Genomic DNA, 27,998 nt, shown 5'->3' with positions numbered 1-27,998 from the left:
AAGGTTGCATGTGCAGTAATGTGGGTAACGTAGAGCAGTGCTGTGTCTGTGATCGTCTCATTGAGGGCGCAGGAGGTGCAGGGTGTTATTTCATGGATCTGGTTTTTGTGCGGACGCGCGTTCAGAGTGCGCTCCTCCTGCTCCTGCTGCTCCTGCTGCTGCGGAAGCAACAATTTATTTTTGGCATCTGACATTAAAGCTCACCCTTTGCGATGGCAGCGGCCCCACGAAGCCGGCACAGCACCGAGTGTTGACTGGACCTCTTTGTTCGTCCTCTACTGAGTGATAATGATGGACCCCCTTTTATAACGGGGACTGAGCAGCACGGGACGCGGTGAGTGACCCACCGGTGATTTTTTTCTTCCTTTAATGTGTTTCTTTATTGGAGCCCGCAAAAGGTCAAATAGTGACAGGATGAGAGGGAGATAGTTCACATGCTGTTCACATGCAGCTGCATTAGTCTACACCCGAGCTTATGTCGGCTAATGTCGGATCATTTCTAGTTTGTTCGCTGATTAGATCCTGTTACAATCAATACGAGTGAAACAGAGCTGAGATTTATACCTTTTACACCAACCTGTGACTCTGGTTGTGCCATCGATAATAAAAAAAAAAGGCTTCTGTCTACACCAGGTAACAATGAAAAAACATGTTGAAATACCTCCTAAGCTTTTCATTTTAAGATGAAGATGAAATGTGCATGAAATAAGTCACTTTGAGTTAATCCTTAGACGACATGAAGGCTCTGCTGTTGCTCCTCAGTCCTCTGTTTATCTTACCTTGGTGCTATATAATAAGTATAGTGTAATAAGTACATTTACAGTGCAATGTAGTGCAATCTTGGGACAGTTGTATATGTTGTGCTCCACTACATTACAGAGGAATATTGTACTTTTTACTCCACTATAGTATAAAACTTGATGTACTCTTACAGGTTAATCCAGCCTACAGTATATAAAATGGCTGCAATTCATAATTATGTTCATTATCATTTAGCCTTCCATTTATTTTCTCACTTTCTAGATTAACTGAAAAAATCTTCTTTTGCCCAAAACCAAAAGAAATTCAGTTTTCAAGAATCTTCAATAGGGAAGAGGAGCAAATACTCACATTTAAGAAGATGTAACCTGCGAATTTTGGGCATTTCTGCATAAAATATGGCTTGAAACATAAAATACAACTGATCAAATCACTTCAGCTCAATAGTAAACTCAGCTCCACCTTGACCTGCTACAACATTAAAGTGCTGCTTGCACATGAATGCATCAGTAATGATAAACACAATATAAAACAATGTGAACACTGACAGGCAACCTGTTGTGAGCTGAAAGAGGAAGAGCAGTTCTGAAGCCTTGGTGGTGAACAAGCATCGCAGCCCTCATGACCAAAGAGGAGGAGATCCCTGACTGGGTGGGAGCCCAGGAGTTCTACGACAAGTATGAGCCCAAGGAGATTCTGGGAAGGTATGTTTATAAAGTCTTAAATTAGCCTGTAGCAGGGGTTCCCAGCTCCCACAAGGGGTCGCAAGTTAAATCTGAGGAGTCAGGACTTCTCTCTCTGATCTCTGCTTTATTTTTCTTGTGAATTTCTCGCCAATTTTGTTTCTTTGTGACGTTAGAATTGTTCAAATTAAGTAAGAAAACTCACAGGAGGTCACAGTAGACATTTGAGACTTGTAATGAGTAGATGCAAATATATTATGTTTCTTCATTTTAAAGGAATAGTTGAGTATATTGACACCATTCACATTTGTGTAAGGCAAGTTATATCTTTATTAATCCCCCGTAGCTTTAAATATGAAGCTGCAGCCAAGAAGTGGTTAGCTTAGCTTAGCATAAAGACTGGAAACAGGGGGAAACAGCTAGCCTGGCTCTATCCAAAGGTCACAAAATCCACCTACCAGCACCTCTAAAGTCCACTGATTAACACGTTATATCTCATTTATTCAACAACAAATTTTGCCAGGCATTCAGCGAGAGACTCCAGGAAGTTACATTTTGTCACCTTTGGAGCTGTTTCCAGTCTTATTTCCATATTTAGCAGACATAAATGCCAGTGGTATTAATCTTATTATCTAACTCTTGGCAAGAAAGTGAACGAGCATTACTCCTCAAAACTACCAGCCAAAAATGTTATGAACGACTGGCCCTCAACACAAGTTCTCATTTGTCAGCGTGGTTTAATAAACTTGCAGTCTATAAATTCCCAACTCTAAAAAAAGTTTCTAAAATTGTATCAATAGCACAATACAGTATAATACAGCTCAGCATGTGAGAAATGTTTATTCAGCTTGAACTGTCACTGTTGCTGTGGACAGTACAAAAACAAGCCCAATGGTTTCCCTGAAGTTTCCCAGAAGTCCCTGAGAAAAGCTTCCCTTTCTCATTGTCATTCCCCACCATCTGTCAGACGGCGGTGCTGTTACGTAAGCTCACAGTGTAAGGAGGCTGCATTCATTAACTTCAGCGTGTTTTGGACAAAGGTTTAGTGTTGAGAGCTGCCCGGGATGGCACGCTGTTCAGATTACGCAATTTCACTCACACGCAGGTCACTTAAGGTCACAAGGTCACCGGGTGTGAACAATGTGTTCAGCTGCTCTAGTATTCTTCCCATGGCTCAGTCTGCTTCACAAACAGGGGGCAGAGAGTCTGTTCGGTGTCCTCTGGAGTGGATTTAATTTCATTTTTTCACTATCTTTGACTTTACGCTCAGGCTCCGTTCCCTGAATGATGACACTCAGATGAAGCTACTCTTCCACAGATTAGATTACAGTAGTATTCAGTAGAGTATAAAGACATGTGTGCTGAAAGAAACAGCTTGAGTGTGGAAAATTACATCCACGAGTTACCACAGGAAACTTTCAGCTTGGTGCTGAAATTTCTGACTGAAGCACACAAACATGTTTTCATATCCAGCTGTGCAAACAGAAAAAAGAAAAAAAAATCTCTGAAGAAATCAGTAACCTGATAAAGCTGTAGATAACAAGGCTTCTCTTTCTCAGGGGAGTGAGCAGTGTGGTGCGCCGCTGCGTCGACAAACGGACGTCTCAGGAGTACGCGGTGAAGATCATCGATATCACCCCCTCAGACAAGATGACTCCGCAGGAGATCGAGGAGATCAGAGAGGCGACAGTGAAGGAGATCGACATCCTCAAGAAAGTCTACGGACAGGACAACATTAGTAAGCACATCAGTTCAATTTAAACTGGGCGATTGTCTTTTTACACCTGGTCCCACTGACCTGATCAAGAGGTCAGTTGTGAACAGAGGTGGGAAGAAACACAGTACAAACACAGTTAATAGCCCGAGCTTTTATTTGCTTCAATCACCGGACTCAAACAGGCCTCTAAACGGGACAGGCCTTAAATTCCTTTAGCACAAAACTCTTGATCAGCAAAGATGGGAAATACTAACAGATTGTTTTTTTTAAAACAGTATGAATATTACTTATATAAAAATAAGGCTACTGAATAATATATTAATTATTAATCATTAGTTTGATACTTTGGTGTTTCCATAAAATGAAATGAATGATTGAACTTTGGATCTGATACTGTTCTAATGATTTGTAGCATCACAAACTTGTGTTTATTAGTCAAAACATGTAGCCACAGTAAAGGAGACCTGCGATACTGCTAGAGTATTTAATTTTTAGACAAGCTTTTCCTTTTTTTTGGAGGGGTGTATCCTGATGAAAACAACATTAAACACATAACATGATAACATGACGAAACAAACGAGAGACAGAGACTCAACTCTATTTGAAGTTTCTGAGTACTTTTTACTTTCATATTTTGAGTACACATCAGTATTTTTTCACTTTTACTTGAGTAAAGAAATTGATTCTACTTTTACTGGAGTCTGTCTGTGAAGTGTCTGTACTTCTTGAGTAAGGGGTGTGTATACGTTTGCAACCTCTGGTTGTGAAGAGTTTTGCTCTTTGCTCTCAAGTGATCCACTCATCAAGTCTTGATTAAACGTTCCTCAAATGTGTCTCTCCTCTCCAGTACAGCTCAAAGACTGCTTTGAGTCCAAAGCCTTCTTCTTCCTGATTTTTGACCTGTAAGTGTCAAATCTCAAGTTATACATTACTTTTTCAATTTTAACTAAAACATAAATTAGTTTAAGTTTTACTTTCTCTCCACCAGGATGAAGAGGGGGGAACTTTTTGACTACCTCACAGAGAAAGTTACTCTGAGTGAGAAGGAAACCAGGTCAGTAAGCTTGTTATTTCACTATTTGACTAGTTTCTAAGATGAATGCGATGAATTACCAAAATTCTTTAAAGACCTTAAGTTCAGTTTGGTGTGTGTTGGTTTTAGGAAGATCATGCGTGCTCTGTTGGAGGTGGTCAAGTTTCTTCACGACCAGAACATCGTCCACCGGGACCTGAAGCCTGAGAACATCCTCTTAGACGACGAGATGAACATCAAACTCACGGACTTTGGCTTTGCTGTGCAAGTCAAGCCGGGACAGAAGCTCAAAGGTCAGTGAAAGTATTATTACAAGATTTAAGGTCATTTCAGGAGGAAAGGTTTACATCTAGATGGTCCGAGCAGTTAACTATATCCTCAACACTGCTGTATACCAACAGCAGTGACTCCCACCCTGACATATTCAGCTGAAGGTTTATAAGTGTCCCGCTGTAATGAAGTTACTGTTTACAACCTACAGTGCGGGTACAGCAGCTGCTGGCGGTCGGCGGATAATCTGGGTCTGGTTGCACAACATGCTCCCATCTCTCCTAGCTGCTCTCACAAAGGTTAAGATGCAACAGGACACTCAGATCTAGTCTCAGACGGTCAGAGTACACTGACCTTTCAAACAGACTTCTCAGAAAGTGTGAGATCATCGGCAGTGGGAACTGGCCAGTTAAACGTCTAATGGGACTATCCATCAACATATAATTTTGTTTAGTTGGTGAATGTATAACTACATTAGTAGATCTATTCCTGCTGTAACCATGTGTTCTCAAATAGTCGTTAATGCACAAGGAGGTCAATAGTTACAGTACATTGGTTCACTGGTTCTCAATATGTCTACCACTGAAATACATTTATTTAAAAACATATAATACTGTCAAAATACTACAAACATTTGAATGAAAATATTGATGAGATTTCAGAAATCTTAAATGTGTTTTTTCCAGTAATATTTCTAGTTTTTGTCTTGTGATGGCAAGATAGAAAGTAAAGGTAAAATGACTCCATACAGGAAATATTGGGAAGAGAAGTGTGGACCAGAGGAACTTCCTTTACCACCAAATTAGTTCTTGAACCAGGTCCGTTCATGATTCAACAACAGGCAGCAATAAATAATCTTATTGGAATAAACCTGCCTCCTGCGTGAAGATGAATAGCTGAACAGGGTAGGCCTGTACCGTACTGAGCCCAATATCTTCTGAAGTTTAACAAACACTACCCTGATATGAAGATGTGCAAAGTTATTATAAGTCCTGAAGTAACTGTATTTGAGTTGGTTAAGCAGTTTATTCAAGTCAGTGTGTGATTTAATAATTTAGTAAACTGATTTTTATTTAATAAGACAATCTTTCGGAAACCTTTTTTTATAAAGGTCGTGTTAGTTTTGAATGTGTTGTTGTTTTAGAGAGAAATTAAAGGGACTACTAAATAAATATGATAATTATTATTTTATTAGGGTGGTTATGGTCAAGAGGAGGCAATGTTAGCCTCATTACATAACCTTTTGTAATTGTAACTGCTACTTGAAGTAATCTTCTGGGGAGAAACTAATGTACCTGAAATGGTAATTCCACAGTACTTCTTCTTGAGTAATAGTAGCTTGGTTTTGATATTTTAATACTCCTTACACCGCTACCTGTCAGATTAAAGTCTCAGAAATGCTGACAGATTCTTGTTCATATCTAAAACATCTGCTAGAGCCCAAGTGGTAAATTTTTTTTCAAGTTTTGTAAATAAAGGTTTGAAAGTTTACGAGTTTGTCGTTTCTGTAACGCAGAGGTGTGTGGGACCCCTGGTTACCTTGCTCCAGAGATCATCGAGTGCTCCATGGACGCAGGGCACGCAGGATATGGTACTGCTGTGGATATGTGAGTGCGCAGAGACCAAAGTCACACTATATATATGCAATCATATAAGATCTATTGTGTATTACAGTATGTTATTATCAGGATAATGAGTGTACACACTGTTAGAACCCTTTCCTCTGGGTTTGCCTGCAGATGGAGTTCAGGGGTCATCATGTACACGCTGCTTGCAGGCTCTCCGCCCTTCTGGCACAGGAAACAGATGCTGATGCTGCGTATGATCTTATCTGGGAACTATGATTTCTCGTCTCCAGAGTGGGAGGACCGCTCAGACACTGTGAAAGATCTGGTAGGCTGTTGATCAAATGACCCAAGACTGTGTGTCTTTTTTCAACTTGGGTTGATTAAGTGTTGACAATCAAAATATTTGAAGCTGCAGATTCACAAAAGGATGAATAAAACTCTCGGTGTGGTTTCCTCAGATCTCTCGGATGCTGGTGGTGGACCCAAAACAGCGATACACAGCTACCGATGTTCTCAACCACTCGTTCTTTTCACAGTATGTGGTGGATGAAGTACGACAGTTCAGTCCATACAGGCGCTTCAAGGTGAGATGATTTTTTTATTTGACTAAATTTGCTCAGATTCTCATTTGCATCCACACACACTCGACATACTATAAATGTAGATTTATGCAGATCTTCCCGTGTGTCAAACCTTAGTTAGATGTTCTGGGTTTGGAAACAAAACTTAATGATCTTTGAGAGATGACAGGCCGATGTCATATATTTCAGTGTCTTTGAACGAACCGGCAAGGACAGATTAAACTGCAATATCACACAGGGACAGTTTACTATGACACCTACCCCCTATTACCTGTAAAATAAGTCTGTTGTCACTGTCACATAGTTGTAGTGTTTTTGTCACTAATCTCAAAATGTGTTAAGTTTAAATATTTTCCTTTTTCATTTTGGTCATTTCAGTCAAGTTTTAAGTCTTTGCAGGTAAATTGTGAAAGTGAAATTAATTTCATCATGCACGGAAATGAATGAAAACAAATCCCCAAATCCAAAATCTACTGTATTCTGAAGCATGACAAAGTAACTAAACTAAAAGATGTCAGTCAAACACAGTTCTAGACACACAAAGTCTAACTGGGCAAAATAAGTGAGAACAGCTGTGTGGATGGACCATAGGCGTGTATAAGGTCTTTATTGTGCCAGAAACATTATTACAGTGGGCATCGTAAAGATTTAATTTCACTGGACACTTTCCACACATTTAATATTCCCTCAATACTCCAATAAACACAAAACGTTTCCCGATCTTTGTCTTTCAGGTTATTTGTATGACTGTTCTCGCCACAATGAGAATCTACTGCAACTACCGCCGTGCCAAGCCGGTCACCAAGGAGGTGATCAAGAGCGACCCGTACGCTGTCAAGCCGATCCGCAAGCTCATCGACGCATGTGCTTTCAAGATCTACGGCCACTGGGTCAAGAAGGGCCAAACTCAGAACAGAGCAGCACTTTTCGAGAACACTCCCAAAGCCATCCTGCTGTCGATAACCGCTGAGGCAGACGAGCCGGTCCAGCACATCTGGTAACGAGCACTTCAGGATCGACCCGCTGGAGCTTAATGGAGGTGCACTTCTACACTGTTTATCTTCTCCTGTTGTATAGAGGAAATGAACTGGTAAGCCACTACTACAAGGCACCAGGTTGATTTGTCTTTAATGTGGAGAGTTATGCTCATGAATTTTGAAATGTGGGATTGATTTACCTCAATTTGTTCCAAAACTTATTATTTCTGTCCTAAATGTGGATTAAAATTACTGTAAAAATAACAGATTTTCTGGCAAAATGTAGAGAAAATATTTAATTTCAAATGAACCCGCTCTCTCCTGAGTTCTTTGATTACCATTTTTCAAACATGGATACAAGGTTTCCACTTTATATTTTACTATATGAAATATAAACAAATGTTTTGTTCAAGATTAGAATATAGATTTGAATTTCAAATTATGTTTGTGAAATCACGAGTTTCTGGTTCTATAAGCATTACGTTACTCTTTTCCTTACAATCGTGTTGTCAGAACTGTGAAGCATCGTCTTAGCAGCTCAAAGCAAAACGTGTGTGGAAAAACAGCCCACATAATTTTGCTGACTGGTACATAAAACAGTGAACCTGCATACTTGAATTGGCATGGCCTTTATTGTTTGCGTACTGCGTGGCGGTAGATTATTATGCAGGATGTACGTTACTGTACTGAACTACTTATTGTACTGGCAGCAGTTTCAAGGGAAGTTTTAAAGACGATAGCACTTTAAAATGTATGCTTTGGATTTATTTATTAAAATGTGCGTTTAATTTAAAATCCAGTCTTTTTGTCATGCTTTTGAATTTTAAGTAATGTAGAAAGGGAAAACACAAGAGCAGTTTTGAACACAGTTGCAGGTTTATTATAAACAGAAACGTGAAGTACATCCACATCTTTCAGTGATAAACCATCCACGGGCAGATGGTACCAGTTTTTTAGCACATGACGCAGCTTTTCATGGTGGAGCTGTGGGTAGAAAAGAACAAACAGACAGCATTTAGAGTTAAAGAGATCACAGAGCAGAGAGACAGTAGTTATTTTGACTTTTCATATTCTTACCATAAGTGGTGGAGTTTGTTATTTATCTCATGTTCCTGCTTCAGAAGGACCGCTAGTTGTCCTGCAGAATTTAGCAAACAAAAAAAAATAAATAAATAATCAATACAAAAACTAACATCAACTCTTTTCCAGAGCAACATCTTCACTTTGTGCATCTTTGTACTCATTCCTGTACAGTTGGATGAGGCCGAGGGGAACACTCATCCAGTCATTTAGCAGAAATGAGACGAGGCTTTTGCATGGTGTCTGACTGTATCCATCACAGAGCAGCTGGAACAGAATTCGTCCATGCCTCAGTGGAAACTTCTTCAGTGTTAGGAAACGTAACAAACATACCGTCCTCTGACCTTTCTTCATTGTAGCGACCTTGTTGTGTTGGTCCTGTGAGTGATGACCCTCAGCATGAATGAGCCGGTATTACTTCTCCATGAATACATATTTCCATGCTGGAACAGAATAAGTACAATAGAGGATATGAGATGAATTTGTCTACTGATGTAATAGGTTATTGAGCTGTATGTTCTCACACTTAGACAGCACAGATCAGTCAGTTTCAAAAGGGGAGGAAGATGGAAGAAGAAGTATTTATTGAAATGTTGCAATGTGCAAAATCGCAGATGCTGAAATATTTGATAAAAAGCTCAAATGCAAAAAAACAGCATTATATTGAAATACTGTAGTTCTTAAGAGATTCCCTAGACCATAAACCTTGTTCAATAATGATCATTCCCACACTAACTGAGAATCATAGAGATTCTGTTTTTAAAGTTCAAATAATTAATGATTAAACTATCAATAATTAATTGCAGGAAGATATAATCATTAAAAGTCGTCACATATTTAATGTTTCTGTATTCACTCTGACATGAGAATGAGGCACATAGTGAGCGCTCTTATCCTGTTGTTGAGTCAGTGTGTGAAAACAATACTTTAGCACGGTGTCTGACTGCATTTACTATTACAAGAGTAATACAGAATTCAGCCATGCATCCAAATACATTATTATTATTATTATTATTATTATTATGTATGAGTTACCTCTCCATGTTTCAGGATCAACACTCATTTTCAGACAAGGCCTCTGCAATATGAGTCAGTTCTCTGTAACACAAAGCAAGTATTAAGAGATTGACTAATTATGTTTGCTAAGGTTATTGGACTAATAAGTGCCCGTTTGTTTAAATTAAAATCTGAACAGGAAACAAACATGCAAGGCCACAGAGCAGCTAAAGTGCTCTATGGGCAGAGATTGTGACATTACAAACAATTTAAAAGCTGGTTGTTGCTGCTCAAACAAACAAACAGTTTAAAAAATTGGTACACTTTCAGTATAATGAAGAAGACTATCTGCTCTTCCTCACCTCAGCACATGGAGGCCTGTGAGTTTCAGGATGGGAGCTCCTCCATGATGAGTCAGTTCAGGCCATCTCTTCCAATGTATCCTGTGCAATGATCACAAACATCACTCAGCATAAAACTATACATTTTATACACCGAATACAGGTTGAAAGCACTGACAGTGTAAATAAAAGATATATTTTAAGCCTATATAAGGTTTTTATGGTCATGCATGCACAGGCTTTAATACATTTAGACCAAACTTAAACACCATAACAAAATGTGCATTAGTTGCTTTAGTATGGTGCTGTTAAAGTCTGATAACAATACAATGAATGCCACAGACATCCAGGTGCGAGGCGCCAACACGTGGCCCGCATACTTTCCACGTCCATGTTGAAAACCTGCTGATAACCCCCCCCACACACACACACACACACACACACATACACATTCAGTGTCTCTCTCCAACATTACCTGTGCTCAGTTGCAGTCTCGTGTTGTCACTGTTCGAGTTGAACACTTCATTCATTCAGACTGGTCGACATTTTACCAAGAGAAGAATCTGTGGTATGTTCTTCCTCGACTTCAGCATCGTTGACTGAAGAGCATCTCTCCCCGCTTCCGGATTCTTCTCCTTCTCAATCCCCGTCTTCCTCTTCTAGGGTTGTGCGCCGCTTGAATGCAGCGTTGCGCTCACTGCCGCCACCTTCCGGTCAGGAGTCAGGACTGCAAATCAAACTCTCAGATTTTAAAACGTGTCTTTCTTAATTAAACTTTGGTAAACCGAACCAATACACATACTTTTCCACGAGCTTATTTCTTTATCGAAAACAAAATGCTGTTTAAACTTAAGCACTATTTATTTATTATATTATTTATTTTCTTTTAATTGCCACATTGAGTCTGCCATCTATGCAGCCTAACCACATTATCAGTTAACTAGTCCATTCAACTCAAGCTGCTGTGTTTTTATATCCCTGCTGGCTGACTAATCTACTCCATATAGGCTATTAATACTACATAAATAAACTTAATAACAATTCCTAGTTTCTGTGGGTTGTTTACTCTTTATGTATCCGGTTTTAATCCTGCCTGCTTGTTGTGTGTATTTCTGAAACGTTATTAATAAAGCCACACTGAACCTAACATACCATCTTCACAATATTGTGAAAAATTTGTTTTTTTAAACCATGAAACCATAAACTGAACATAAAGAACCACATGGTAAGTATAACGTTTGTCTTTTGGATGCATCTGTATTTGAATGTGATTATTTTAGAATTTCTTTGACACTTTGTGACTTCAGTGACTACTTCATTGCTGCTTAATGGTTGTGACATCTTTTAATATTCTAATGTAATATTATTTTTAATTAGCTAGTCAACAGTGTGCTTCAATACCAACGTTCCCCACACTGGGGAAACCCTTTACTTCATCGCTTATTTATTTTGAAGACTGGTTAAAGGGTGTGTGTCTAAGCATAATGTAGCTTAAATATTTAAGGAGCAAAAAAGGGTGTATGAGAGAGGAATCAACAATAATATTAATTCAATACAATTACTAATTATTTGTTAAATGAAGTCAGTAACCTAATCTATCACAATATTAAACTTTCTGTTACTTTTGGATTACCTCAACACCAAATATGTAAATAAAAAACAAGAAAAAAGAAATGAGTCAATATGTTTATTCTGTTCTTTATTCTAAGACAAGAGAATAATGAAACCTTTAAAAAGAAAATGGAAAAATTCAATATTTTTTGCATTAAAAATGTGTCCTCTGCTCAGTGTATTTTAAAATTGTAATCCTGCTAAATAATCCCCATTTTACAAAATGTAACTGTAATTGGATTATGTCTTTTTTCTTAAGTAATGTAATATTACTCCCAAAGTCAGATAAGCCTTAATAACTCAAGCCTGAATTAGTTTTATGAGGTCTACCCCTTTAGTTAGAGCTGACTGCTGTAATAACAATAATAATAAACCTACTTTTATACAGTTTTTGTAAGGATAACTAATTATTTTTAACCCTGCTAAAGCTCATTTCACTGTAGTTAAAAAAGTTAAAATTATTATTATTATTATTATTATTATTTATACTTTATTTACAAACAGGTAAACAGACAATGTCAGGGGACAGACATAAATCATAAATCAGTTAAATAAATTATACAAGGTAAATAAACATGAAGTTTGGATTGCTTTCTTATGGGATTACTTTTTAAAGTAATGTAACGTATTGTTTGATTTCCCTTTCAAAATAAAAGAAGATGGTTTATAATTAGAAAATGGCAAACAGAAGGATCAAATTGATTATATAATACTGATTATAAAAGGGGGGGGGGAGGCCAAACAATACATTTTCATTCAAAAGGGTAAAATCAGAAACAATATACTGAAAAATAAAAGCACAAAATATATTTATAAATGACATAAAATCTTCCGTTGATAAAATTAGCAGTTAGCATAAATCAGCCGTTGGTGAGCTGACCGTTGTGTCGTCATGGAACCGAGCCAGCGGGGTAGTGGGCGGTCCCTCACCGGCTTCTCTCTGATTGGTCCAGCTTCCAGCGCTTCCCTTCCTCGTCGGTGAGCCCATTGAGTCGTCGGCTAATGCTGAAGCTGCGGTCAGTGCCTTACCAACGCTGCTCACACCAGTAAGTACCAGGGAGCACAACTTGTACTGGTTAACAAAGAAAAAAAAAACAAACCAAAAAACATTGCAGTCCGGGTTAGTCTCCCGTAGTTCGACGGTTAAACGGCGGTTGTGTAAAGTGCTCAAATCAAGCGTCGCGGACTGCACCGGACAGGTAACCGTCCTCTCGGAACCAACGGTCGTACGTAACGTCAGAAACGTAGCAGTGCCCGCCTGCAGCACCGAGCTACTGTTCTACACCAACAGGGGGTCTTTTCTTTTTGTTTTACCGTGTTTTCTCGTCGTCTTCACGTTTGTTTGGGGTCTTGCTCGCCATCCCCGGTTCTCTGTATTGTGCCTGTGTGCCTGGGGTGACGCAATATGGGCAGACGATGTCCATACCGGCCTATCATCATATAGTTTGTTTAGGCACACTTTACGTAACGCACGACTGACCGGGACACGTGTTTTTTTTTTTTCTTTTTCGAGATGAGCTCCGTCGATGCAGAAACGTTTGCACATAGGTATTTCAGTGGATGGATGAGTTTGCTGCTCCACTGGAGAGAAGACATCCACTGCATGCAGGGCTGTTAGTTTGACACTGTAACCAGGCAGCTGCAGGGGGAAATCTCAGTGCCACCAGAGTAGGGCTTTAAAAAAGTGATTATTTTTTGACAGATATTGCAATATGATCTTTGATTAGTGGGAATGATCATTTTTGCAAAACAAAATTCACTTTAATTTTTGATGAAAGATTTGTCAATCAGTGCATTTCTGCAGCACTACAGTACAAAAGTTGCAGCTTCTGCAATCTGGATATTGCAATGCAGTTTTTTTAAATGCAGTTGTCTTTGAGTGTCTCATACTGTGTGTTTATTCTTTTTTTCCCAGCATGATGGCAACACTTTCACAGACAAAGGAACTCTTCAGGAGAGCAGAAGCTGTCTGTTTCGATGTGGACAGCACTGTTATCAAAGAAGAAGGCATAGACGAACTTGCCAAGTTTTGTGGTGTGGGGGATGCAGTCACTGAAATGTATGTGTATAAATGCTGCAAACGTCACATAAAAGCTTCAATTCTCATATTATCCTTGGATTTGTTTAAAATGTTATGCCGCCTTTTGCTGTTTTCACATTTCAGGACTCGCAAAGCTATGGGTGGTTCCATGACGTTTAAAACAGCCCTGACTGAGCGTCTTTCCATCATCCGATGTTCCAGAGAACAAGTGAACAAACTGATAACAGACCACCCACCTCAGCTGACTCCAGGTATCAGGTGAGTATATGAGGATCCCACTTTATCTGAGTAAAGTCAGCCGTATATTGGTGTGCACACGAGATTTAACATATTTAAATTTGTTTACAAGGGAAGTACTCGATTGTGTACATTTAAGAAAAGACAAATGGGGGAAAAACCAGATCATTTTGTAGGAAAACACCAAATCAATATTTTTAAAGCATACGGTTGATAGATTTTACAACTTCCTGCTAAACCAAAATGTAAATGTTGATAAACGGTCATTTATCTTTATCCAGGGAGCTTGTGGACCGTCTGCACCAGCGCAACATCAAGGTGTTCCTCATCTCAGGCGGCTTCCGCTGCATTGTTGAACATGTGGCCACTCAGCTAAACATTCCTCTGCATCACGTCTACGCCAACCGGCTCAAGTTCTACTTCAACGGTAAGAGCTAGAGGTTTTATCTGCTTTCATGAAGAGTGGAGCATTGTGTGTCTGAATCAAATCTGAAGTATCACAACGCTCCTGTCAGCGTGCTGTAAGGCCTCATTCTACATGCACTAAATTGAATTACACCCGTGTGTTTCCAGGAGAGTATGCTGGTTTTGATGAGAGTCAGCCCACAGCTGAGAGCGGTGGAAAAGGAAAGGTCATCAGCATGCTGAAGGAACAGCACGGCTTCAAGACCGTGGTGATGATTGGAGATGGAGCCACTGATCTCGAGGCCTGCCCTCCGGCTGTAAGTGTTCACACGGACTACGTGTACATGCACACCAGTTTTACACTGTTATTCCCAATATGACGATATTCCGTATTTGACAAGGGTCATGTTAACAGCATATTCCGTTTGGATATTCCTAATTAGGCTTTATTCTGAATGGAGCACTTTGTCTGATTAAGATATATGGGATATGCTGATATTATTCAGGGTTTTAGAAGCATTCTTTGGACATGTATACAGAACATTCAAAATATGTCTCATTTGGGCAAACCACCGTAAAAAGGTTTTTCGATATGTGCAAATATCTCGATGCAAAGAGGCAAAATGGCGGAAGTGTCTGTTCCAGTTTTCACATGACTGCAGTTTGAAGAGGAGGGATGTAGGACGTACGGAGCGTCATTAACAGTCACTTTAATCACAGTATGCACTGCTGCATGTGAACACTAAATATTAGTGGAACATTTTTCATTCGCCAGGTTATATTTTTGGTAATAGGGCAAAAACTGAAATATTTTGTGCATGTAAACGTAGTTATCGTGTGTTATGCTGCTTTAAACTATCTCCAGAGTCACATATTGGAGTTACGGTGTGATGACAGTATTCTTTCTTTTGCCCGCAGAGTGCTTTCATTGGATTTGGTGGGAATGTCGTGAGGCCGCAGGTGAAGGAGAGGTCTTTGTGGTACGTGACAAGTTTCGGGGAGCTGCTAAAGGAGCTGGAGAAGATTTAAAGATGCTAAAAGAGTACTGTTACTAATTTTAACCTTTTTATATTTGCACATACGGGTGTGCCTTTTTCATGGTTTTATCCAGTGCACAATTTTCCTTTTTATCTCTCAATAGATTTTTATAATGAATGAAAATGTTTACACTAGTGAGACCAATCTTACTTCATGGCCATGTTGCCCTATTGATTTTTATACTAGAAAATACTAAACAAATAACCAAACACTGTCTATGTGAAGGTTAAGAAGATGATTTTAGATGTTTGCACTTTTTGCATCAAAACCTTTTAGGTAAGCTAATACAACTCCTGCATATTATGGCATGTGCAATGAGCAATAGAAATGTTTTTAATTATGTACGGATACTAAGAGCTGTACGCAGTCACAGTCAGTGAGCGTGGTGACTTCTTGTCCTGTAGAGAACATCAGTATTAAACATAAAGAACATGCTGTCAAAGAGGTTGTTTGAACTGCTTTAATCTGTGTTGGCGTTCTTGTCCTTCCCTCTACACTGTCCCTTATGAACCGAGGAACAAAAAGACAAGATAAACATGCTTCCTTTAACAATAAAATCTGATATTACAATATGCAGCAGCGTGACTACCCACTGCCAGATTCACTCAGCCACGGATAAACTGTTCAGAGTTCATCATACATGATATTTATGCCCCTTTAAAACATGTTGGATAAAAACTTTTTTTTTTTTTTTTCTTTAAACCAGGCATGCCATCTTCACAAGAAAAAAGTAGAAGCCATAGTTACAAACACAGCACCATGAAACATCAACATTACTATGACAGGGAACCTAGGAACATCCAGAAAAAATAAACTGAAAACTAAATTCCTTGATTTATAATAGAAAATTAGGTTTTACACCGTGTCATACTTTTATCGTTTTCATGAATGTACAGAGGTTTTTTCTCACTTCACTCAGCAATAGCATGGCTTACATCAAAGTGCCACTTCTCAGCACACTTCCAATGTATTCCAAATTTACATAAAATAAATAAATAGCTACTGCATTGTGCAGCGAGCTTCAGCAGTACTGTTTTTTTTCCCCCCACCAGCTGCTCGTCTTTTCAAGTAACTTTGGTTGGTTCAAAGCTCAAGAGATGAGCTCTCTTCATGGACCAGTTTTAATGTGGCACGAAACGTCGGACATAAGGACTATCAGGAGGTTTAAATTGGCCAAATTTACTCATCCTCCTCCAGAACCAGAAATAAAAAAGAAAGAAGTGTGTCATCAGTGGATGTAAGTGGCTTGGACTACTTTAATTTTAGACACATGGTAGACATTGCTGCCTCCTCTGTCCTAGTGATATCCTGAAGTAACAAAGCATAGACAAGAACAGAGAGGGGATGTTGACTGGCAGCACTGACAGGAGGTTGAAACCACGAGAGTGATGCTCTGGGTGGATGTAACATTCAAAAGGGGTGCCACTTGATATCAGCCTCCAGCTCGTGTCTCATTTTACTGCAGCGGGGAAGCCTTTGTCGGGATCATGATCCTGGAATCCATATGCTGAATGAGAGGAACTGGAGAAAAGGGGAAAGAGCTGGTTCAGTGTGTCCTCATAGTTTAAAGTCCTTTTGATACGGATTAGGTTCAGCAAGCTCTAATAGTGACTAAAAAGCTCAATATGTTACTCAAGAGAGTTTTTATCACCACCTTGTATTCAGAAATTGATTTCCCCCTCCCTCCTCACCTGTGTAATACACCACCTCGTCCCAGCCCTCCTGCTGCCAGGCGCCATTCCTCGTGTCTTCTCTGGACTGAAGGTCTTTGTAAGCTGCAATCAACAGATCAAACACACTGCTTATAGTAAATTGAGTTCCTGCACTTCAAGTTTTGCGTGATTTAGAGCTGCAAGTAACAACAGATTAATCGTTCAAATTATGATTTAAACTTCACTTTATGTTTCTGGACACGTGGGTGCAGCAGTAAACACAAGTTGACATCACCTTAAAATATGAAGTAAAAAAAACACTTGCATATTTACAATTAAGTCAGAGATGGAGCAACAAGAGCAATCATTTAGAGTCATGTTAGTGTCCACCAGACCAATTAAGTCCAATATTCACTCTCCCTTCAGCTGTTTTGTCTCCAGAGGGAGAAATGTCTCTCTTTAGCTTCTTAGTGTACAGCTGGTGAAGCATTATCTTTCTTCTTTCAGGTAATAGCTGAAAGAACAGTAAGCTGAAAAAAGCTAAAAACGCTCTGTAGAGCTGAGAAAGTTGGGGAACGACTATACGTGGATTCCTCGTCGATTGTAAAAATATTAATTAGTGCAGCTTTAAATCTACAATCTAACTATAAATGAAGGACTCTTTGCTTGCTCCTTGATTTTTCTCAAGCACTAGCGCCATTATCTACATGGTGACACTGTTGGTATGTCATTTTGCATAAAGCTGGCGTGTGATCATACCCCAGAGGTGATGAACCATGTAGAGGTCGCCGATCTGTGAGAAAAACCCTCCCACAGCTTCTCTGTTGTGCTGGCGGTATCCAATGGCCCTGGCCCTGCACACAAGAACAACTTCAGTCACAACACAGGCCAAAAAAACACCAAGGCTACATCTGGCACAACAGCAGGCCTGTCCACGTAACATACTTGACCAGTCTTCAAACAAGGACTTCAACATCATCTTTGGATTTATCCTGGACTGTTTTTAATTTACTCAATTGAATTTAGTCTTTTTTTTTTTTTTTTTTAAAGCTAGACAACGCTAGTCTTCCATAGCTGTGATTATCCATTGCAACATCCCATCCAACCATAAGATATGATGCCATTTTCTTACTTGTATACATGTTTATAAATCTCAACACCGGCCAAGTCCATGTGAGATGAATGTTTTATATCCATCATGTTTTCCTCCCCAAAGCAAACAAGCACTTATTTAAATCATAATCACTGTCTGGATACAAAACTATAAAGCGTCAGTTCATCATGTTGTTGTAACTTGAAGAGGAAGTTTAAGCCTTAAACCTCAACTGCACAAATTATACTGAAATTGCCTTAAATTGCTTTGCTGGCATAATCCGGGATGACTATAGAGGTTTGTTCAAATAAAGACAGGCTAAAGTATGAATAAACGCACACGTAAAAGGGAAAAATGACTCCTAGTGTGATCTTTCCAGCAAAGTCCAACTGATCTGGGGTTTTTTTGGAGGCCTATACCGATTTTTGAGCAGGAACAAAAATAGACCAATTTTGCACTGATATGACAATGCAAAGGAACTCAGACTGCTTTCTTAAATACCTTTAATATTTATGTTAAATATTCTTTAACATGTTAAATAATGAAACAACCAAATAAAAAAAGAAAATAAAGAATTAATAAAAATAAATAGCTAAACATCAGTACAATGAAAACTACAAGCCTTTTTACATTATATACTGGGATTATTAGGGCATATCAGATAACATATACACCGATACATCTTCGATAGGCCAATATCAGCCTTTAATATCGTCAGACTGTTTGTTTTCCCGAGTATTTAAATCATCTCTGTTTCATCAGGACTAAAGGAAATGTGAAGCCTCGAAAGCAGAAAAGCCTGCATATTCAAGTGTATATAGTTATATTTACATATAAAATCATTATCACAAACGCGTTAACTGGAAATACAGAAGACCTGACTGTAGCGGCATTTCAGTAATGTTGGAGTTATCTTTTACACCAAACATCACTGACAAAGTTGCAAAACAGGCTGTGATATGTAACCCCATGGAAAAAACAGGTCAGACAAGTACAAAGATCCAACACAGAAATCCACTACGAGGCAATCAAAGTACAGAAAACTAAAAGGTGTGTGCAGAAAGCTCACGTCTTCATTTAAATCAATTGTAATCAACTGCATTGCACAAACTGATATATGTTGACCTGTTGGCTCCTCATCATACTCAACTATTGTGTACATACACACCCTCGTAAGGGTACATCATACTCTACTTTGAATTTGAATCTTGGCCTGAGAGCATGACAGTGCTGCTTCGAAATAGTGCCTCTCTGTGGAATAGCTCTTTAATAATGACACCGTGATGAGGAAGGTTTCATGTAGTGCAACTGATCTGTAACTAAAGCTCAGTGAATCAAATGAATTCAGGCTGCCTTACCAGTAATTACCCCACTCGATCATGGTTCCTGGCTGGAAGAAAGAAAACACAATATTCATTATTACAATAAAATATATATAATTCAGAGCTTTCATAAGTGGAGACTGAAATCACACTGTCTTCTTCTTTCCAGAGGAAACACATTAACACTAATAAATGGTGAGGACGTAACACAGGTATTTTGTCATTCTGAAGATAAGCTGCAATAACAACTACACCCGAAAGCTTCTTCAATCATTCTCTGGTGCTTAAGACAACAAACGCCCCGCTGTTCCTACGATGTAATCTCAGTCTGTGATGAGGGATAATAGCTTGCATTCATCACGTGTCACAGGGAGCGCTGATCTAGACTCCGTTTTTTTCCTGTCAGATTAGAAACAACGACTTAATCTGCCGTGATTGAGCAAGAATCGAGTATTACGTAGGACCAAGACTGCCTTCAGTTTAACCATTGATCCATCTGAAATCATGTGCCACCGGACTGCCAATTTGATTTGAGTCCGTAAATAGTTACAAACTGTATCAACACAGTGGAAGAAACAGCAGAAATGCTGACTTGTCGCTTTATGTCTTGCAGTAGTTTTGAGAGGGTGGAAGGTAATTTAGAGGTCACAGAAGCAAAGCATGTGACTGGAGCTTCATCAGTTTAAATGGAAAAAACGTGAGTTAGGTAAAGTGGAAGAGTAACACTGTGTCCAACGTTAGTGGATGCTTGTTTCCAGTGGTGAAGATACAAAAAAAGTGAGTCAGTTTTCCCTGCATTACCCAACACACTCTTTATCACCTCCGTCATTTATATCATAATGACAAAAGTTCAACATTAACATTAAACAAATCACAGTGTATCAGGTAACAGGCTCTGCAGGTTACACTGTTATGATTACGCTCAGTTGTGCTGAGGCCCGGTTCTCCACACTAAACACAAAGGGTTTTTTCTAAAAAAGCAATCTTAAAGTATTTTACAAAAAATATTGTTTCTTCCTTTTTTCAGCTTGTTAAAGAGTTTTTCTGGGGTGTTGCAGACCTTTTAGGGGATTTTTTTTTGTGTGATTCAGGGGCTATATAAATACAATGTAATTGACTTGAAAAATGGAATGGGTGTAACAGCTTATATTGAGTTAATTGCTCTTTCTTTTTAAGTCTAATAAATGTTTGGATTGTTAGTAATAGTGCTGATTATGTTTGGCAACGCAGAGGAATGGTCCATGTCAGACATTAGGTTGGGCTGGCCTCACACTTTCAAACATGTACAGCAGCACTAATGATGAGGTAAACTCTCTGGTCCGTTACTCACCCGGAGCTGGTAGGACCTAAGCTCATAAATGTTGGGGCCCTCTCGGGGTACGGGCTCGTTCCAGAAGCTGAACTCCAGCAGGAGCTGATTTCTGCGAGACATCAGCATCTTACCCCGCTCCTTCCTGTACGCTGTGAAGTCCTGCAAATGGACGGACACCGATCAATGAGTTTTACTTCGACTGATGGCTGTACTCTGTTATTACTAAAGCATTAAACAGGGGGTGACACAAGCAAGATGCGTCTGAAGGAGTCTTTACCTGGTTCTGCTTGAGCTTGTTCATCACCTCTGTTAGAGCCGGGTATCCACCTCTGTAACGCCACAGATGAACTGGGTAAAAAGGGGGGGGAAAAAATCAGAGATGGAAAAACCACACAAACTACAGAAAAGCCAGTAGATTTAAAGCAGGAAATTAAATAATTAATGAACTTTTGACCTTTGACATTATTTGTCTCCCTTTGTGAGAGGGTTGGATCAATACAGAGCAGGAATTTCCCAAATGTATACATCTACGGAAGAGCTGTATTTTCCTAATAGATAGTAAATAAACTACATCCTGATAATTGAAGATCAATAGCTGATAAGACAACAAAGAACACACAAGAACTGTTCATTAGTCTGTACAGGTCATATTAGGCAATTAGTTAATGACACTGAATGATTTTGGATGGATATCTGACTTAATGGATAAGACTGTTTGTTCAAGTACTATTGCAATAATTTACTATTGCTTTGTACTACTAGACAACAATTAATGCAACAGTTTGCAGTTATGTGGTTGTGGAATAAGAAATATTGACCCTGGAAAACAGGACTGCTCATAAAATAAAGGTAGAACAACAGATTCTCTAGGTTTTAAAAACCTTTGCAGGATACATACACACAGGTTTAGTCTGCCATAGAACAAACTGTATGTTTATCACTGATTATTTTACAAATAATACTGGGTTTTATTTGTGACGTAAGGGTTTATACACTAGTATGGTATACTCATATATATACACTGTCAATGGGTGTTTGAACATTGAGTGTAAGGAAGTAAGTAAAGCTTTATTTATACAGAACTTTTTAAAACACAAGCAGCTTCACATACATATAAATATATACACACACAATCGTACACATACATATAAAACATACATACTAACATATGGGTGATGTGTGGAGTGATATGCAGTATAACAGGCCTGCTGATTTACACACAGTGCAGACCATATAGGACGGGTTACACTGCAGATGTCTGTGTGTTGATATTAGTAATCCTACCAGCCTGGTCTTGTTCTCCATACCAGGTATTCCAGGTGCCCACCAGCTCACATGGGTAGTACTTATCAGCATGGATGGAGGGCAAAACATCCTCACTGTGATGAAGAACAAACACCAAATTGAACCAAATAAACTGAAATGCGGTGTAACCACAAGGGCATTTGATACATTTAAGCTAAATTCCCATTTAAAACAAAGAAATCTAAATAACAATCACATGTTTCCTGGTCACATGTCTTCTTTCTCTGTAATGCTGCAAGTCTCAAATTCGCCCCCAACTATAAGTAGATGCCCTCCAGTCATCTTAGGCATGAGCAAAGTTGGTCTGTGAAGGACTGTAGTCATACCGGGTCGTCAATCACCTCACAGGAATAGACTACACAGAATTATTTTTACTCAACGCGGCACAACAGTGTACTAGGACGTCCTGACCTCATACTACTCTACTACTACTGCTACTACTATACAGCATGCATAACAGGGAAATAACACTCACCAGAGTTTGTTGTACGCATCCAGGCACTCAGGCTTGACATTATGGACTGGGGAAAAAAAGAGAGTCACACTTAAAAAACCAACCTCAGTGTTACTTTAGGATAAATGGTTTATATATAAAGATTATAGTCAACTTACACTGAATTTTGTACAGGTTACTCTCCTCATTTTTGGTCAGTAGGTTGGAGTGTGCATCTTTCCTGGGATCAACTTTCCTCACAAACAGCGACTTAAACCAGCTGTCCTCTCTGTTTCTGCTGCTCGATGTTGCAAACGCCCTGCAAACACAGACGATTCACGGTGGACGGATGAGAGATTATCAGTGTTTTATGACAAATACGAATCTATGGCAAGACTGACTTCCTAATCTCCTTTCTTGATACCTACTTAGATACACTCACATGGACGTGTTATCTCTGTATGAGCCGATACACTTCATTGATAGAAAACCTAATCCACATAAAGATAAATGCACATTTAATTTCAGATCTACAGCTGTTGTTGTGAAGTTTAATTTTTAAAAGACTTGTGCCACAGTCATAATACAGTCTGTGTCAGTACCACAGCTGCATGTAGTAAGCACACTGTGATAATAATGTATGTGTTACATTACAATACTGCAGGGCACAGCAGTTAACTCAACCATCAGAAATACCTGCTGTTTGTAAGACAAAAGCAAATAAATCACATTTTACAATAAAGCACCAAATTGACCTTGAACATTTGAGATGCTCAACAACAAAAGATGACAGAAACTTGTATTCTTTCACCTTCACCAGCAAACACACGCAGCTTTAATGTTAAATATCCCGCAGTAAACTATTTTTAAGGTGTAAGCTTTCATGTAAGTTCAAGCTGAAGGCCACTGAGGAGGCTAGCACTTAACGGGGCTAGCTTACCCAAAGCTCATCGTCGCCACTACGGAAATCCACTGAAATACACCACACAACAGCAAACTACACAACTACAAACACGAGTACTGAACAAGCAGGCTGATGACTACCCCACCTGCTCCAGACGAAGAGCTGTCCAGCGGACTGGGCCCTGCTTTTAGCCCGACCCAGGCCACCGCTGACTCTGTGAAGGACTCCAGTCGCCATCTTCCACGGTGCTAATGCAAACAGAGCAAACGCTGTTACCACGTCTGACCACCAGGGGGCAGCGCTCACATCTACAGGCCAGAACACGGTCACATATATAGACCACAGATCAAGAAAACACACACACACACACACACACACACACACACACACACACACACACACACACACACACACACACACACACACACACACACACACACACACACAGTGAAGGGGAGGGGGGGGTATAACAAGGAAGGAAATAGTGTTTATATACAGTACAAGGTTGTGTGTAATGCCACATAGAGAATATATGATGATTAAATTCATAGAGTAGCGTTGGAAATAAATAAAATAAACCAATGTTTACATTTATTTATATACATATATTTTGGATATGATAAGAGAAATTTAAAACCTCCGCTGATTAAGACTGTTTTAACTTAACCTGCTTCGCACAACTCTTGCACAAACTATAACTTGTAACAATTTGCACACATACAGTTTAGTTTCATAGTCTAATTATAGTCTTTATATTTTCTATTATATCTTCATAATATTTCTTAGTTTTATAAATATTCTTTATTGTAATTTTTGCACTACATTTCTTCTTATGCTGCTGTGTCAAATTAGAATTTTTTCCACAGGGATCAATAAAAGAACATCTTATCTTAGAGACAAACAAGGGAAGAAAGGTTGGCCAGAGAGATATGTACTTCTAACAGGACTTTTTCAAAGCAGACGTGTGTTTATGCAGCCATAAGTGGCCCAAATCAGATTTTCTTTGCTCATATGTGACTCAGATCTGTTTTTTTTAATGTAATCTGATTTTTTTTCAGTTCTGATTTTGGGCACTTTCATATGTGGTTCACATTAGACACAGTTCTGATTGGTTGCAATCGGACCTCAGTGTGAACAGTCTCACTCTCTTGGTCGACATTCGTCATGCGGGTCACTTCAGGTCCGTGACCTGCTCACACTGGAATCTGATATGAGCCAAATTTAGAAAAAATAAATGTCAACATATCTGAGCAATAGACCCTTTTCACTGTAGCCATTTTGGCATGAAATAATAGTATAAAATAGTAGAGTAAACATGCAAAATAGCAGCACCCTGACTCTGTTTGACCTGAATGTAACAAAGCCATTGTTAATGTTATTAGTAACACCTGTGTTTACTCTACAATCTGATGTCAAAATGACAGCTGTGAAAAAGGCCTATAAATCAGAACTGAGCACTGAGACTTGCAGCGTGAACTTAGTCTTTGACTTGTTATTGCAGGAAAAGCACAGGTGTTACTAATAATATTAACAATGGCTCCGTTCTGTTCAAGTGTCCCAGTGAGCCGTAACAGTGTGACAGTAAGTGAGTGCATTTACACATGTAATGGTATCCTGATTATAATTGGGGGGTTGTTTTGGAGCATCCTGGTTATGTTTTGCATATGTGAACATCATTTATCATCATCTACAGGGACATTGTAACTGACCATCCTAGACAGTCACAACAAAACTTAAAGCCCAAATTCAGACAAATATGTCACATATATATTTCAGTTTTCAGTATGATGAAGTGTCCATGTCCATAAAGAAGACTAAATGGATTGAAGTGTGGGTTTGTTTAGAGCTCATTAGACGAAAATCCACAATGTACTCTACATTGAGTCTCTGTATATTGACAGTTTAATGAATAGCTCTTCATTAGACTCAGGTTTTTGTCAATAAACTCTTAATAATAATAAACTTTTTACTGTTGCTGCATTGTTTTCTGCCATCATAGGAGATCTAAGAGTCTTCTCTGTTCTACAGCTGCTGCTATTGACTTTTTTCACAGCAGACATTTTTACGTGCCATGGTGGTGACAGGGAAAACAAAGGTGTAATTAATATATATAACAATGGCTCTGTTTTATTTAGGTTATTCATAAAAACCTTCCCAAAGAGCCAACATGCATAAATAACAGAGCCCTGAAGCTATAACACCTGACTGAATGCAGCCTTTATTAAAGTTATTAATTACACCTGCTATGACATGTCATTTGGTGATAAAGGCCCATTGTTTCTTGTAGTGGATTCCACACATTGTTGTCTCTCAGTATAACCTCTGCATGATATCCAACAGTAGAATTATCTTAAAGTGGCATCACTAGAAAACAGTCAGGGTCAGATATGGAGGCCCTGAAGATGAAGATGAAGATGAGTGGGACTTTCTCCCTTCAGTAGGCCTTAATACAAAACATATACTTTAATATAACTGTCTCAGCAGTATGAAACACAACATCATTAAGACATTGAGTGTTAGAGCCAATAACAAGATACAAAAGTAACATAACCTATAAATGTGAATGACATCAAATATAAAAAACAAGAGTCACCGATTTACAAACGTATAATATAATAATATCAGTAAAGATAAAAGTGAGAACAAAAATATAATGTTCTGTAATAAATTATAACTTTTGCAACTCGTTGTGCATGGTGATCAAACATACTACACTGGTTAAACAGGTGGGGGCGCTACAGTTCAATCCATAGCCTAACAGATACTTCGGTGCACTACTAAGACCCTTTTCCAGTTAGATAAACAATATGGACATCATCAAACTCAACACAGGACACTGCATTGCATAAACCTGACTATAACTCTACATCTTTACAACAGATAATAATGCTATTTTATATATAAATATATATATTTGGGGCTTTTTGCCTTTATTGCATAGCACAGCTGAAGATGGACATGAAAGAGGGAGAGAGAGAGAGAAAGCAAAGGACCACAGGACGGATTCAAACCAACGGCTGCTGCAGCAACGACTCAGGCTTGGTACGTGGTGGCGCCAGCTCCAGGTGAGCTACCTGGGCGCCTCAATGAAATGGTTTTTAAGTAGTAAGCAGCAGCATCAAATGGTATCTCCAAACAACAGCTTTAGCCAGTCTGTGACATGCAGTTCAGGGCCATGCATTGTGCTGGTTGGTGAAAGTAGGCGTTGGTCTAGTTTATAACAGATTGTAGATTGAAATGTATTTGCAATACCTTTCAGACATTTCATGTTATAAAAACTCACACAAGGCACCAAACTTTACTTCACTTGAGGACCAAAGGCTACCACCACATTGGGTTTAGCAGGTGTCATTGATGTGACTTCTGTAATATCTGTATGTATAGCTCTTAAAGACAAGGTGAGATGCTGATTATGTGGGGAAACTGGATCCTTATATTCTTAAATACTGATATGCTGTAAGTAATGGATGAAATTATTCTTTTGTTGTAAGGTCTTCAGGAAGAGCATGTCAGAGCTGTAGGATCAAGTTGCTCATGGATGATGGAGAGGGCGATGAGGTTGCAACCATGGAGGAATTCAGAACCACTTGAGATTGATTTATTATTTGACAGAGTAATTATGATGCTAACGTTGACCATATTGCTAAAGCCCACTTGGCTTTAGGAGAAAGACTACTTACCACCAGTGGAATTCAGAAAGTATGGAGGGATTTGTTTTAAGTTCAAAGACATGAATCATAAGGGAGTGCTTTCTCCGTGAAACATTTTTGAATAACAAAAGGCAAAATGTGGATCTGTCTGGGAATTCAGGGAACGATTGAATCCACTGAAATTTATCAAGTCAGTTGATTATTGGGAGGAAACATTTACTTAATTTTCAAATCAGTACATGGTATATAATTTGTAATTTTCGAACATGACTTTAATAAACATCCAACATTTTGATATGTTATTTCCTTTTTTATATGATTGTAGTTAATTAAAAGGACGCCTCTCCAGCAGTCATGAGCATCAGTATAAATGTAAGATCCAGTAGTGCTTGGAAGTCAGTACGGTACAGTTCCCGTAATGTCAGTATTAATCTGAACAGCGTGATCTGTATTCTTAATGAACTTTGTTGGATGTGGAATACTTTCACAAAGGGCACATTTTATTAATGGAAGAAGTGAGATCAGCTTTTTACAAAGAACTCCAGTTTCACTGCTCCAGCTGTACATATAGTGAACCTCATTACTGGTATAGTAAAAGGTATTTTTTGGGGGGGTCTTATCACAATGTTGAGTGAACTCTTGTACCTGTTTTTTTTTTTTTTACGCCAGATGCAGAAGATTTTCCAGTTCTGGCTGAAATTAGTTGTGTTCGACAGAGTAAATCTGGTACTTTGACATAATCATTTAAAAGCTGCCTCAGATCCTCATTCAGAAGAAGCTAGTGTGTCATAATTTGCCATCTGTCATCTCCATCAGTGGACAACCTGCCTGAGAGGCCACAGGGATCACCTCTAGAGCTCATCTTTCTCTCCACTTACCATTAATACCTGCTAAGGTCCTTAATAGCTTCTCCAAGAGCATGCACACCTCATACACACAGCTGGCAGTCTATTAGGGAACATTTAGCTAAACATCATAACAACCCAGGAA

The 27,998-nt window shown here is 38.9% G+C and overlaps 3 protein-coding genes, 1 long non-coding RNA gene and 2 other non-coding genes across 7 annotated transcripts; 2 read left to right on the top strand and 4 right to left on the bottom strand.

Annotated features, from left to right (window-relative positions):
• The first annotated feature begins 26 nt into the window (after window positions 1-26).
• On the top strand, window positions 27-8,383 carry LOC127362119 (phosphorylase b kinase gamma catalytic chain, skeletal muscle/heart isoform). The gene is made up of 10 exons (XM_051397482.1): window positions 27-334; window positions 1,310-1,463; window positions 3,002-3,180; window positions 4,007-4,061; window positions 4,148-4,213; window positions 4,322-4,485; window positions 5,979-6,069; window positions 6,202-6,355; window positions 6,489-6,614; window positions 7,346-8,383. The coding sequence occupies exons 2-10, from the start codon at window positions 1,381-1,383 to the stop codon at window positions 7,610-7,612; spliced, it is 1,185 nt and encodes a 394-aa protein (XP_051253442.1). The 5' UTR covers window positions 27-334; window positions 1,310-1,380; the 3' UTR covers window positions 7,613-8,383.
• A 62-nt stretch (window positions 8,384-8,445) lies between these two features.
• LOC127362123 (uncharacterized) lies at window positions 8,446-12,511 on the bottom strand. Its single transcript, XR_007884386.1, has 7 exons — window positions 12,497-12,511; window positions 10,481-10,732; window positions 10,027-10,107; window positions 9,704-9,766; window positions 9,002-9,111; window positions 8,666-8,726; window positions 8,446-8,572 (listed from the first exon to the last, which is right to left on the bottom strand). It is a non-coding gene; the product is annotated as an uncharacterized LOC127362123 (long non-coding RNA).
• LOC127363277 (small nucleolar RNA SNORA15) lies at window positions 8,821-8,957 on the bottom strand. The gene has a single exon (XR_007884768.1). It is a non-coding gene; the product is annotated as a small nucleolar RNA SNORA15 (small nucleolar RNA).
• Window positions 9,513-9,653, bottom strand: LOC127363276 (small nucleolar RNA SNORA15). The gene has a single exon (XR_007884767.1). It is a non-coding gene; the product is annotated as a small nucleolar RNA SNORA15 (small nucleolar RNA).
• A 44-nt stretch (window positions 12,512-12,555) lies between the features above and the next one.
• Window positions 12,556-15,779, top strand: psph (phosphoserine phosphatase). 2 transcript variants are annotated; one of them, XM_051397484.1, is made up of 6 exons: window positions 12,556-12,662; window positions 13,532-13,675; window positions 13,781-13,915; window positions 14,176-14,321; window positions 14,468-14,616; window positions 15,218-15,779. In XM_051397484.1, exons 1-6 carry the CDS (start codon window positions 12,619-12,621, stop codon window positions 15,326-15,328), a joined length of 729 nt encoding a protein of 242 aa, XP_051253444.1. In that variant the 5' UTR covers window positions 12,556-12,618; the 3' UTR covers window positions 15,329-15,779. The 2 variants fall into 2 exon arrangements, with proteins under 2 accessions (XP_051253444.1, XP_051253445.1); XM_051397485.1 differs by lacking the exon at window positions 12,556-12,662 and adding an exon at window positions 12,715-12,815.
• Window positions 15,780-15,783: 4 nt separating this feature from the next.
• nipsnap2 (nipsnap homolog 2) lies at window positions 15,784-23,645 on the bottom strand. Its single transcript, XM_051397483.1, has 10 exons — window positions 23,504-23,645; window positions 22,634-22,773; window positions 22,497-22,542; window positions 22,001-22,095; window positions 20,994-21,064; window positions 20,735-20,875; window positions 19,441-19,472; window positions 17,749-17,843; window positions 17,029-17,112; window positions 15,784-16,858 (listed from the first exon to the last, which is right to left on the bottom strand). The coding sequence occupies exons 1-10, from the start codon at window positions 23,593-23,595 to the stop codon at window positions 16,794-16,796; spliced, it is 861 nt and encodes a 286-aa protein (XP_051253443.1). The 5' UTR covers window positions 23,596-23,645; the 3' UTR covers window positions 15,784-16,793.
• Between the last annotated feature and the right edge of the window lie 4,353 nt (window positions 23,646-27,998).

The sequence above is a fragment of the Dicentrarchus labrax genome, unplaced genomic scaffold (genome assembly GCF_905237075.1).
Source record: "Dicentrarchus labrax unplaced genomic scaffold, dlabrax2021, whole genome shotgun sequence".
Classification (NCBI taxonomy): Eukaryota; Metazoa; Chordata; class Actinopteri; family Moronidae; genus Dicentrarchus; species Dicentrarchus labrax.
This window is presented reverse-complemented; position numbering and strand designations above follow the sequence as displayed.

Excerpts from the sequence above, each read along its gene's own strand:
- psph (XM_051397484.1), top strand. The coding sequence starts at position 12,619 with ATGCTGAAGCTGCGGTCAGTGCCTTACCAACGCTGCTCACACCA. Across the intron at positions 13,916-14,175 it reads CAGCTGACTCCAGGTATCAG|GGAGCTTGTGGACCGTCTGC; the intron begins GTGAGTATATGA and ends ATCTTTATCCAG. Across the intron at positions 14,322-14,467 it reads GCTCAAGTTCTACTTCAACG|GAGAGTATGCTGGTTTTGAT; the intron begins GTAAGAGCTAGA and ends GTGTGTTTCCAG.
- nipsnap2 (XM_051397483.1), bottom strand. The coding sequence starts at position 23,595 with ATGGCGACTGGAGTCCTTCACAGAGTCAGCGGTGGCCTGGGTCGGGCT. Across the intron at positions 22,774-23,503 it reads CAGCTCTTCGTCTGGAGCAG|GGCGTTTGCAACATCGAGCA; the intron begins GTGGGGTAGTCA and ends CTGTGTTTGCAG. Across the intron at positions 17,844-19,440 it reads ATCGAGTGGGGTAATTACTG|GGCCAGGGCCATTGGATACC; the intron begins GTAAGGCAGCCT and ends TCTTGTGTGCAG.
- LOC127362119 (XM_051397482.1), top strand. The coding sequence starts at position 1,381 with ATGACCAAAGAGGAGGAGATCCCTGACTGGGTGGGAGCCCAGGAGTTC. Across the intron at positions 4,062-4,147 it reads TTCTTCCTGATTTTTGACCT|GATGAAGAGGGGGGAACTTT; the intron begins GTAAGTGTCAAA and ends TCTCTCCACCAG. Across the intron at positions 6,356-6,488 it reads CAGACACTGTGAAAGATCTG|ATCTCTCGGATGCTGGTGGT; the intron begins GTAGGCTGTTGA and ends TGGTTTCCTCAG.